The 13188-nt window shown below is 41.0% G+C and overlaps 1 protein-coding gene across 1 annotated transcript in view; it reads left to right on the forward strand.

The window, feature by feature from the left end:
- The window catches only part of cacnb1 (calcium channel, voltage-dependent, beta 1 subunit), a 37702-nt gene extending 27813 nt beyond the window's left edge, over positions 1-9889 (forward strand). Inside the window, exons 10-13 of the mRNA XM_085351798.1 lie at positions 4178-4329; positions 4455-4550; positions 6277-6462; positions 7821-9889. Coding sequence (XP_085207924.1) covers positions 4178-4329; positions 4455-4550; positions 6277-6462; positions 7821-8360 — 974 coding nt within the window. The 3' untranslated portion in view covers positions 8361-9889. The remainder of the gene's footprint in view (positions 1-4177; positions 4330-4454; positions 4551-6276; positions 6463-7820) is intronic.
- The last annotated feature ends 3299 nt before the right edge of the window (positions 9890-13188 follow it).

Consider the following 13188-nt stretch of genomic DNA (forward strand, 5'->3'; position numbering starts at 1 on the left):
GTCTGTCATAAGGTTGACACAGAGAAAAAACAATCATTCACCCTCATACCTATGGCCAATTTACCTTGGAGATAACAGGTAAGCATCACGCACAAGGGCTGGTATCTTGAGATCTGAGGAGCTCACAGAGAAATGGCCTAGATAAATAAAAAGCACTGCAGGCACTACACAAGTTAATATATTTGATTATGGGGTGAGCTATAACTTGTAGTCTTTAGACCAGCGGTCCCCAACCCCCGGGCCTCGGACCGGTACCGGTCCGTGAGTCGTTTGGTACCGGGCCGCGAGAGTTGAGGCTCAGGTGTGAAATGTATAGTTTTCAGGGTTTTTATCGGTTTTCAGTGTTATTTTGTTATCGTTTTTATCGTTAACTCTGTTTTCGTGGGTCTTTTCACGTGTATTATGAATAAATCTTCTTTTTTTCGGTACCGGTACTAGTTTTATTTTGTTGTATTTATCCGCGACACCTTAAAGGCCGGTCCGTGAAAATATTGTCGGGCATAAACTGGTCCGTGACGCAAAAAAGGTTGGAGACCGCTGCTTTAGACAACAGTCACACTCTTCTTCATACAAATATCAACTTTAAAGACTTAAAGACAGACTTCTTAAAATATGGATCAGTCTGTAGCTGGGTTTAGTCTTTTTATTTGACTTCTTAATAAAAAGACAAATGTAGAAAATCATCAGACTTAATATCTTTTAAGCTTTACACATTAAGAATATGTGTAAAATAGCATACTGTCTGTATTCAAGCACAAAATGAAGCTCTTGAAGCTGAATGTTTGAGAAAAACATTTCAGCATCTGTGTTGTCAGAGGTGTGGTTATCAGTGACATCACATGGAGGACTTTTCTTTCAAATGTATACATGATAAATCGGAATATTTTAGGTTAGATAATTACCAGAGGTGGGACCAAGTCATTGTTTTGCAAGTCTCGAGTAAGTCTCAAGTCTTTATCCTCAAGTCTCAAGTCAAGTCTCAAGTAATGTCAGGCAAGTCAGAGTCGAGTCTCAAGTCACTGGTGTAAAAGTCCAAGTAAAGTCACAAGTCTGAAATTTTGAATTTCAAGTCCTTTCGAGTCATTAAAAAAAACGAAAAAAAGCATGTTGCAGTTATGCTAAATGTAAATATTAGACCATGTAATTTTTAAATCTGTGTTTTTCCTCAACACATGACAAAATAGTGAACTTAGAAAATATACACAAATTGTGAAATTGCACCTCTTTAAAATGCAGCTCAATTAAACCTAGCTCCAAGAATAATTTTCACCGACAGTTCTGAGATAAGCTGCATGTTATTCTTGGATGCGGTTGTAGGACTGGCTTTAAAATCGCATGATAAAAATATCATACATATAAAAAAAAAAAAAAAACTGCATCACCAACGTAGCCTGGAAAACATTTGCTAGTTAGATGAAGTCAGCTATCTCATCGTAGCATATTTATATGCATATTTATAATCATACGGTTCTTGGAGTGAGTGCATACACTCGTGAAGTTTAGTAACTTACGGTCACTGCAACAAGCCCAGGTACAGTTTACCGACGGATGGGTGCAGGACCTTGAAATGCACCGTGTAGAACGAAAGACCATCGTACGTATCATAAGTTTACCAGTCTCACAAATCGTCGTCATAAATACACATTCCTTAACCGTTTATTAATAGGACCTTTGAGCTCAACGATAATTAATTAGTAGTGGAAATAATTTCTGGTAGCATCACAGAAATGTAGCAGTGACAATAATATTGTATGCTGTAATCGTACTGGGCAATTAGTGATACAAAACAACTGTTTTACCCTGTGAATAAAAGTATATGTTTTTGTCAATGTACCATAATAACAGAAGCGAAACGCAATATTGTGTCAGGACAATTCACTATTTATGCACAATAAACAAAGGAGCATAGCGCGACAATTTCTGTTCAGCGCCAGACTTGCTTGTAACCTATATCACCAATTATGTTAAGAAAAATGACGCATTAACTACAACAGCAGACTGACCTTCGTGTAAATGCTTGGAGCAGACTAACCTGTGAGCTGGAGGGTTCTGGGACGTTATATTTGGTCTTTGAATGGCTGCAATCCAGGCCATCCGTCGCGTCTTTGTTACTTCGGAAACATGGCTCGAACAATTTCTCTTCAACGACGTAATCCGATAACAACCGATCTCTTTACCCGTCGGCTTCCCGTGGCTGTCATGCGACCGGCTATTGCAGTTAATAATACAACAGCTTCTTGACATTTTTGTGTTTCTTTTTATCGCTGTGTGACTGATTTCAATTGAAAGCCTGCGTGCGCTAGTAACTCTTGTCACGAGTTCCCAGAATCCTTTGCGGTTCTACCCGTGAATGACGTCACATTTTCAATCTCTATATAATATGCATGTTAAATTTTATATTTGGGGTAAAATATCAAGTCTTTTCAAGTAAACCGGTTCAAGTCCAATTCAAGTCCCAAGTCATTGGTGTAAAAGTCCAAGTCAAGTCACAAGTCTTACAACATTTTTTCAAGTCAAGTCTAAAGTCATAAAATTAATGACTCGAGTCTGACTCGAGTCCAAGTCATGTGACTCGAGTCCACACCTCTGATAATTACTAACGATCAGTTCTAGCAGTTAACGTACTTCAGTTTCAAGTTTGAGGTGTATCATCCAAAGACACGAGACTGTCACTTATTTTCTTTTTACACCTGCTCTGATTGCCTGAGTCTGATCTGGCCTCCTCTCTCTCTTCATCCTGTCTACACCCATCCTCCCCCCTTTCTCTCCCACCACCCATCCTCTTCCTCCTCTGTCTTTTGATTCAGACGTACTGGGTACGTATGCTCTTCCCGCAACAAAACAATGAAGCATCTCTTTCTCTTTCCTTCCCCTCCCCTTTTTCTTCTAACTATATTCATCATCTGCTCATACATCGTTGTCTGCCTGTCTGCTTGCCTGTCAGTTTCTCTGTTCCTCATACTTCTGTGTGACAGCCTGTAGTCTCTTAACAAAAAGAAACCAATTACAAAACCCAAGCAGGAAGAGATCCGTGGGAGGGCAGCAGAGCGGCTGGTAGCAGAGAGGGAAGACGATACTCTCCCATCCTGCTGTCACCCTTATGTTGTGACTCATAATGCTGTTTATCTTCAGTCATACCCAAGGATAGCATCTATTGCAGCTGGACCTTGCCTTTTAAATTCACTCTTGTCATCACGGGGGAGCAAACGTCTCTCTGAAGTTAAATCCAAATTCGCAGAAGGCTTTGTCGAGGTTAATGGAAACCTTGGCTGCTGTTTCTTTGTACAACTTAAAAGTTCACGTCTCTTGTCATTCTGCAGAGACCCCGTTTCGCCTCCGGCTTTAATTCTCTATCCTTTAGCTGGAGGCTGCTGAAATGTGCGGGCCACGTCTCTGTGCAGATTGCCTTGCCCGTTATCTCTCTTTGCCACTTGGGTTGGCAGCGCACAGACACCTCGGAGGCGCTGAGGGTTGACCAGACAGACGAGGAACATTCTGGTTTTCGGTTTTAATCTCGCTCCTTACACGTCGACAGGCTGATAAAAAGGTGGAGCTGTCTTCGAAATGCTAAATAACCAGCTTTTATAGGCTGCTGTTGAGGAACAATGAACACAACGTTCAGCATTCTACAGCCTTGAGTGGTGCAGCCGATAGTATAATTACCGCTGTGCCTATTAGTGCTAACAAAACAACTAATGTTCCACTTCATCTATTTAATGAGGTTGTTTTTTTTGTTTGTTTGGTTGTTTTTTTGTCGTTGATGTTTCTGTTTTAGTTACATGGTGAGAACTTGTGCCCTTATTGTAAGTTATTTCAAGTACCACAGGCATCTCATTCTTAAGTGCCTCCTTTCTCTGCACCTTTTAAAAAAGCATTAAATACATATCTGAAATGTCAGGAGGGGGCAGGAGAATGAGGATGTTCGAGCGCTCCATTTAGCTGTGCATAAATGGAACTTTTAACTGTGGTCCAATCTGATTCATACGCTTGGAGCTGTTTTGTTTTCCTCTTAACTCCGACATGCATGAGTAAGAACTAACACGTCTGTTATGTACTTTTGCACAAAGTTAAGGGAGATTGGCTCACATGCAGTGCTTTAACTCCTCAAACAGAGATCATGTATCTGTTTTGTTGTCTCACTGTATTCACGTGTCTTGTCTGTTTTCTGGGCATTCAGCTGAGGTGCAGAGTGAGATCGAGCGTATCTTCGAGCTGGCCCGAACTCTCCAGCTTGTTGCTTTGGATGCCGACACCATTAACCACCCCTCTCAACTGGCTAAGACTTCCCTGGCTCCCATCATTGTTTATATCAAAATAGCTTCCCCTAAGGTATGCCTGTTTCATTCATTCATTTAAACCGATTCTCATACTTAATTTTGGAATGACTCTACCGTCTTCTGATTCTGATAGCAGTAAATATTGTTTCAGTTCAGTGCTCTGCTATCTCCCTGCAGGTTCTCCAGAGGCTCATTAAATCCAGAGGGAAGTCCCAGGCTAAACACTTAAACGTGCAGATGGTTGCAGCAGACAAGCTGGCTCAGTGCCCACCTGTGAGTTTTGCTTTGCGACTTGAGCTTTTTTAACATATTCTCATCCCCGGCTCATCACACCCTGACACTCAGTCAAATGAATTTGAACTCATCAAGTACCCCTTTGGGATTATTTTCCAACGGTATCTGACGATTAACAGCTGAAAGAAGACCGGTTCGAGGCCCTCAATTCAGTTTAATTCAATTTTATTTATACTGCCCCTCATCCAACAACGGCTGCTTTTATTCTGAGTGGGGGCCCTACAAAAATAACAATCAGACTACACCTTATGAGCAAGCACTTGGCAAGTGCTTTTTCCATCACAGTTTTTTGGGGGTTTAGGCATAAAACCTACTTGGATGGATTTCAGGAAAAGATGTAAAAACTTATATCACAGTACTTTCCGGTTTTACAGAATAACACTTATGCATCTATCTTTACATGAGCGGACTTTGACATGATTTTACAGAGCAATAAATGAGCTACTCTCAGGCGTTGCTAACAAATGATACATTTTTGGCACAGAGCTATAGAATCGCTCCTTAACAGGCTGCCTGTTATGCTTTTACGATAGACCTGATCGTTCTGTCTTGAGTAATATTTAGTCATCATCCCAGCTGGTTCCCTGTCGCTGTGTGTGGAGGAGCATAGAGACCATAGTCTGTATATGGCTGTTGTGTCAGCCATTGGTTTAGGACAATGCATTTTGAGTTCTGTCCACCTCCATATCAGTTTTTTTGAACGAGCGGGTTCTAAGGGCGGCACAATGATTCAGTAGTCAGCAGTGCTGCCTCACAGCTTTGCCTTTTTGTTTGGAGTTTCCATGTTCTCTGCATCCTCTAACAATACAAATACATGCTTGTTAAATTAATTGGTGACACCTAACTTACTCTAGGTTGGATGTAAGTGTGTGGTGTTTGCATATTTATAAAAAAAAAAACAAGTTATAAAAATGCCAAAAATATCTTGTAGAATTCAGAGGCAAAACAGAAGACAGATGGAGAGGCATTTTCTTTAGGTTCAGAAGTGGCTTAATGAACTCATGTTGACTGTGAGCTCACATATCCACAACGTACTTCCGCTCCTTTTGCAATTTTCAAGTAGGGTCTTGCTTTAAAACTAGCTGCACATGCTACCTAGGCTTAAAGAAAAGTTGAAAACGCTGACCTCCATAGGCCACATCATTCACTGTCTTCCCCTGTGATGCTGGTTGCCATGATTTCTGCAGAAGCACTAAACTGCAGTGAACCGAATAACTACATTCGGTTGAACTCTCACTGAAAGAACTGATCAGAAATATGGTTGTTTAAGTTTTTCATTATCAAACTGTATGAATTAGTGTAATTTACAGTCGAACTTCCCCATTAGAATTCAGGTGAGGGGGAACAGTGACTTCAATAAAATAAAATAAAATACCATACAGCTGTTATGAAAGGGAAAGCTAGATATAAACAGTTTTTTCCAGCAAACCGTAAATCTGCTTTTTAATACCTTTTTTTTAAATGCCTGACTCTTTTGTTGGGTTAGCCTCAAATGGCTACTAATTCCTTTCTCACCACTGGCATAATTTTTCAGATAGAGTTACCACTTGCTTAAATGCTGAGGCATTCTACATATGATGTCTTGAAAGGCGGAGCAGATGGTTTTGTGATAAAACAATTGGCTGTTACTAGAATTCATGTAAAGACAGAAGGAAAATTCACTTTGGTACAGTGAAATAAATGAAGAGCTGTTTTTTTGTTGCAGGAATTATTTGACATCATCCTGGATGAGAACCAGCTGGAGGATGCCTGCGAACACCTGGCTGACTACCTTGAAGCCTACTGGAAGGCAACACACCCTCCAAGCAGCAACCCTCCCAACCCTCTGCTGAATCGTACCATGGCTACGGCAGCCCTGGCTGCCTCCCCAGAGCCCGTCTCCAACCTACAGGTACAGGTCCTCACCTCCCTGCGCAGAAATATGGATCCGTGGCCTGACATGGACGGCACTGTAGCCACTGAGGGGAAAGAGGAAGAACATGCTCTCTGAAGTCCAGTAGCACAGGGGGGTGGGGGGCGACTCCGGCAACTCAACCCAAACTCAGCAGCCTGTTCCTTTTACCCTGGAGTAGGAGTGCACTAATAGCCTGTTTATGCTGTATATAGGAAACCGCAGATACATCTGTGCAAGAAATTAACACCCAAATGAACCAACAAGGATCCAATTTTCCACACATGAACAGCTAGCCTAAGAACACCTACGAGTAAAAATGATGTAGTCTGCATGTTAGCAGGTCAGCTTTTCCTTCTGTGCACTGTTTAAAACTGTGAAAACAGCTCAGCTGAAAGCACACTGGACTCAAGGAATAACCTCAGAAGGTACCTCTGCCCCCACAATCCCTTCTATTTTACTGTAATCAGACGTAAAATAGCGTCTGCTGCCCCCACCCTGCCCTCTGCAGCTCTGTGGCCTCCTTTTCTTCAGCGCTTCTAGAGGCTGAAATCCAGTTTGCTGTCCTCCTCTCTGTTGCCATGGTACCACCCCTGAAAACAGCAAGTCATGTCCGCCTCTTCAAATAGAAACGCTTAGTTTGGTGGAGGCTGTTGCTAACACTCTGTCCGGTTTAATCAATTTATCTTAAGAGTGAGAGCAAAATACTAATCAGTTTTCATTCTGTTCTTCAGTTGCTACTGGCTCCTTATCAGCTAACATGAGCTGCATGCTGTCAGATTAATTACATGGCACACAAGCGACAGTCTTGCACCGAATGGACACAATTATGCAGGGATCCTTGACAAAAATGAATGAAAAGTATTTTTTTTAAAAAGATTCAAACTGGATTGAATTTTTAAATTTAAGGAAAACTGTTTCAGGATAAACATGTGAGCTATATCATTTTGCTGCTTTGTTCTGCCATGAGCTCAAACAGCCAGCAGATGGCACTATTGTAATTGTAGATATATAGTTTAGCTTCTTTATAAGTTGCTGGGATCTGTTTTCGTTTGTAGGTTGATATCATCATTTTATAACAGTCAATTAGCAGAACTAAACAATTTCTACTTACTGATTAAATTGTGTTGTTTGAGTATAGACTAGTGTGAGTATGCACAATGTTAATGTGGAATGTGTTTCATATAAGTATCTTCAGCACTAATGCCTTTAAAGTCATGGATTCTTAAGCTAGAACAAGTATGCATCTTTGTTCTTTCTGCCCTGTCTGCTAACCCTGCTAATTAACTGCTGACACCTTGGTGTGCTGTTTGTGTCTCTGCATGCTTTTCGTGTGGCATGGGTGCGGCTCGCTGCAGGGGGCGTACTTGGTGCATGGTGAGCAGAAGCGGGAAGGGCCTCTGACAGAGTGTGGTGGGAGCGGCACGCTGCATGACTATCAGACAGACCTGGGAGGGAAGCCCCAGCAGCAGCACCAGCAGCAAGCATACCTGCGCTCCTCTCGTGGCCAGCTACGAGGAGGCAGCGGGCGAGGCCTTTCACGGCAAGACACCTTCGACTCGGAGACCCAGGGCAGCCGGGACTCGGCCTACACCGAGGCCGGTGACTCCTGCATGGACATTGAGACCGACCCCTATGAGGAGCCTGAGCCCTACCGAGGAAGTGGGGGCAGCCGCCTCCACCTGGCGCAGCATCTCGGCCGACAAGCCTCCTGGGAAGACGAAGGTGCCGAGCCGGACCAGGAAAACCGAAACCACCCTCCGATGCCGAGCCAGACACATCCGCATGGACGTGCCAAGCTGAGGGAGCGTTACTGCCAGGATCCTGTGGACACAGGGGCCAACATGAGCCGCAACAAGAACCAGGATGACTGGGGGAGGGACGTCTACATCCGCTGAACGGTCATCATACCACAGAGCCAAGGAAGCCCCTGGACAGACTGAGGACAGAGGGAGAGGAGGGGATGGAGGGGAAATGCTCTGGTTTTTGGGTTCAACAGGAACTGAAGTGTAGGTTTGGGGCCATGCCGGTCAGGCTAACAAAAAAATCTGTTTACATCCCAGTACAATGTAAAGAAATACATCAACTGCCAGATGCCATTCTCATCAAGTTCTTCTTGTAATTCAGTTTATTTACATTTAGAAAAAATAATATTGGTCTTTTTTGTTTCTTATGTTAATACTGCATGAATATCATGGATTTCTATACTCACAGCACAAGGACAGTAATTGTTACGACTCTGATCTGTATGATTCGATCCTCTCTTCGATTGTAAAGTGCAAAGGTCGGTAGAGCCGTAGTGTATCACGTCTGTCCTCTGCAGTCTTAAACAGGGTCTAATGTCACGGTTCCCATGTACGTACAGTGTCAGGGTTTCTCTTTACCTTAAGCTCACTCAGTGCTTTTGGCTTTCAGGGTTTCCTCCCATACTGATATCCAGAAGTTTTGAGTCTCTCACCTCCACTTTCTTATCACCCAGACCTTAAAAAGTTGGTGGAGAAGTTGCCATATTTTAGCACGTAAATTTATCAATGTTGCTATACTCATGTCAGTGCGATAACAATGAATAATACACTCCAAAGATGTTTACTTCTTCCCTGACCTGGTTCAGTCACCATACCTGACTGTATGTGTCTGACCCAGTCCTCCCATTTCTGTTATCCTCTTCTTCATGGGTGCTGAGGGCACCTCCAGTTGTTCTCTGGTTTCCAAATGTGGTGCAGATTCAAAGTAGTTGTGTGAACGAAACGTCCTGCCTTAGTCACTCCCACCCCTTATTTCAAGAAAACTCCAATCACAAGTGCCGGAATGTCTCGCCAAGCCATGTCCGCCGCTGCTGCGGTGGGATGTCTTAACTCTTGTTACACTCGTTTTCATACCATATCTCTGTCTCTTTGTGTCTCGTGGCTGCTCCGTCCCAGCTCGTTGCTCATCTCTTTTTTCTTTGCACCAGCTTCGTCGTCTGTTTTTCAGGGCTAACAGTTATATAAAAAGTACTTGTACGTGTGGTTAATCACTTCGAACTTCCACCCAAACAGCTCGCTTGTCTAATATTAAATACCACTCTCTTCTTACTCCTGATTTCTGACTGAATTAGTGTTGGGTTTTTGTTTTTTTCAGTGAACATTTGCATTATTTTTTTCAATCTTCAGTTCTTGTGAGCTAGTGAGAGGAGTATAAAGTGGGCAGTGGGGGGGATAGGATCAGCTTTGGTCTTTACACAGTTATCTATAATGGAGAATTCATGAATGTCTTTGGTAGGCTGCTTTGGCCCACCCCCGTCTTCAGTTGAATAAATAAATATTAAATAATGATCAGTAAATAATGTTATTGTTGCGTTATCGCAATTGTTAAAATGATGAAATAACATGTATCATTGGTGCCTGATTGTAGCTACATTTTGCTTTTTCTGCCTTTCATTTTTAATCTGTGGATAAATTCGTATTTTAATTAAAAATCGAATAAGAAAATGCCATTGTGTCATTTCATTGTTACAGTGAGATGTGATGAACAAAAACAGCTGTCAAAAATGCTAAATGTCTGCACGTGTATGTCTGCGTCGTGTTGTTTATTCCACTGGATACATGTGAACACATAGTTCAATACAAATCATAGAGTAGATTAGTTTTTCAATAAATTACATGATAATTAGTCAAAATTGATATGAAAAGCAAAAGACAGGCTTGCTGCTTCCATAGGAATTAAGAGGGTAAGTAGCAGCCAGGTACTGCTAATCAAATGCACTTAATTAATTAATCATCAGCACCTCTGTGGAAGCAGATATTTTGATAGTTTGCTGGTCTGGAGCATTCAGCTGGGTGTTAACACAATGCCACAATTTCTCCAGGAATGGATGTCTCAACAAATTTGCCCCATGTCAGAAAAATACCCAAGAGCTACATCTCAAACTTGACAGGCTTCTGTTAGCAATGCTAAATGCTAAAGTGCATCATAGAATAATTAGAATTAGAATAAAAAAGGGTATGAATTGAAAGTTCGCCAACAGAAAGCCTCTTCTCTCTAAAAAGAACACAGTATCATAGCTTCACAAAGATGAATCTGAACAAGCTACAAGAGTTGTGGAATAATGACCTTTGGATAGATGGGACCAATGTGGGAATGTTTACCCATAATGCACACCACCAGTTTAGCACAAAAACATCATAGCAACTGTGAAGCACAGTGGTGGAGGAGGGGGAAACTGTGCTTATTTTGTTTTTGCAGCAACACGACCTGGGCACCAACCATGTAGTCAACCATGACCGCCTCTGTATACGAAAATATTCTGGACACAAATGTGAGGCCATCTGTCTGATAGCTACACGTTGGACCAAACAAGGTCATGCAACAGGATAATAATCCCAAGTGCAGTAGCAAATGCCTGAAAAGGAACAGAATCGACTTGTTGAATCAACCTAAGGCCTTTAAAAAGCTGTGCAAAAACAAATCCCTGCAAACCCCAATGAGCAGAAGCAATGCTGTAAAGAAGAGTGGGCCAAAATTTCTCTATAATGATGCAAGAGACTAACAAAGTCGTGCTGAAAACAACTACTCTGCATTATTCTTGCTAAAGGTAGTTATACAAGCTATTGATTCATCAGGTTGTACTAAGCTTTTTCATATGACTGTCTTATTTTAAAAAAAAAAAAAGCCAACACCACCCTGAATGTAGAAACTATCCCATACTTCTGCTGGGTGTAAACCTGCAAAACAATGAGCCACAAGAATGTTGACAGATTCTGAGAATAAAAAAAACAGTTTCACTTTGTATTCACAGAAACGTAATCTCCAAAATACTCGTGTCAAATTGCAGCACATTTCAAAACACCTGCATTTTCTGAAGTGCAGTTATGAAGTGCAGCTGGCTCACTCCAGGATGTGGTTTTTGTCATCGTCGAGCTGATGCTCTGCACAGGACAAACTGTCACAGACCTGAGACACGGTTTCCATCTGTAAATCGAAATGTGAGACTTACATCAGAGCGTTGCTCAACAGGGTCAAAATGACTGTAATAACAAACTGCTAAAAACTGACAGAACGGGACAGAACAAATATGTAACACATGTTTGCATGTATAACTAAAACTAAGGGTAAACTTCCATTATTATAGTTAAAGCAGGATAATTTTAAAGAAAAACACAAAAAGTTATCTGCAGTATCACTGCTTCAGATTTTGAAGTGTACACATGTGGAATGACATCTTTCAAAGTGTTTCTGATGACTGTTATCTGATCATCTGTATTAACAATAAGGACCATATCACGGTTATAAAGCAGAGTTAATTTCAAGTATATACTGTCTGACATGCAAGTTAATTTAAAAAAATCACATCGTAGATCCTTTAATGTAGCAAACAGAAATACTGGAGAGTGATAAGGTAACATTAAATGCTTAATTATAGTGGAAAAGAAATGTGCAGCGGTAATAATCACAATAATAATAAAAATGATGATGATGATGATGATGATGATGAAGATAACAGATACCATAACTGTATTCCTGATGAGAAAGTGTGCTTATGTGATTACTTTTACCTCAATAAACTAAAGAAAATGCCTTTCACCTTCAATATACATTCATTTCCAGAATGAAACCTGGCAATTAATTTCACTTAAAACACTTCAAGCTATAAATAAATTATAGGGAAATAAATACAGGTACAATACTTTGACTGAGGTGAATATAAGTATGCCTCATTACTGAATCTCTTATGGGTTTGAAATTAAGACAAATCTGTCAGATCAGAGGCCCTACCTAATATGCAAAGAGGTCATCAGTGTTGTGATTGTGTAACTGGAGAGTTGAGAGTAGAACTGATATAAAATTGCTTGAACGGTTCAGTGGAAATCCCGGGGAATTCTTTGTTTGAAGCCAGTTTTGCTTTCTGTTGGTTTTTACAGGCCGATAAGTTCTATGGTTTCTCAGAAAGGAAGGTACATAGTTTTACTTCTCTTTCCATATATAGACCGGACATACGCGTGTCACCGACTGCGTCATTATCCCACTCGTGCCGTCGGTGTGGCAGGACTTGTAGGTTGCCTTCAGGGACTATAGGTGAGCTCAGATTTTCGATATTTAAGGAGGTAAATAAATTGCATTTAATGTACGCTAATATCTCGTGATGACGAACGATGATTTATCTAGGATTTTTCGGTACTTATTCGGCTTTTACAAACATATTCTTCCTCAGTTTGGAGCACAAGTAGTTTTCTATAGACCTGATAAAGAGGTCACTACACAATGAACGGGGCAAAGAAAGCGATTTGGGAGACATTTAAAATATATTTAGAATATTTGGCCCAAATAAAAACAAAGCAAAACAATAAAATCTTAAATGCCTTAAATTACTTTATTACCCCAAAGTAAATAATCACATATACAAAGAATCAGAATCAGAAATATTATTAATCCCAAAGGAAAATTATGGGCAAGGGCGGCTGCTATTTCTATATTTTTTCCACTTTGTTAAAATGAGGGTAGAATAAATAAAATTCTATATAGTAGAATATAGAAATGCCAGGGTATATTGTATTACAGCTAGGACAATATTTCTGTCCAGGGTGACAGGGTGCCCCATTTATTTGGTACAGCCCAGTATTTCACTAATATTCTCAATTATGGAGTCAGCGTCTCACAATTTAATTGGCTCTATATAATAGTGAACACCTCTCTCACACTCGTGCAACAAAAAGATATGTGCTGATCTGTGACAGCATCCCTACTAAA

Source organism: Diplotaxodon limnothrissa, linkage group LG4, assembly GCF_057381915.1.
Source record: "Diplotaxodon limnothrissa isolate DT_005_m linkage group LG4, D_limnothrissa_male_GT1.1, whole genome shotgun sequence".
Classification (NCBI taxonomy): Eukaryota; Metazoa; Chordata; class Actinopteri; order Cichliformes; family Cichlidae; genus Diplotaxodon; species Diplotaxodon limnothrissa.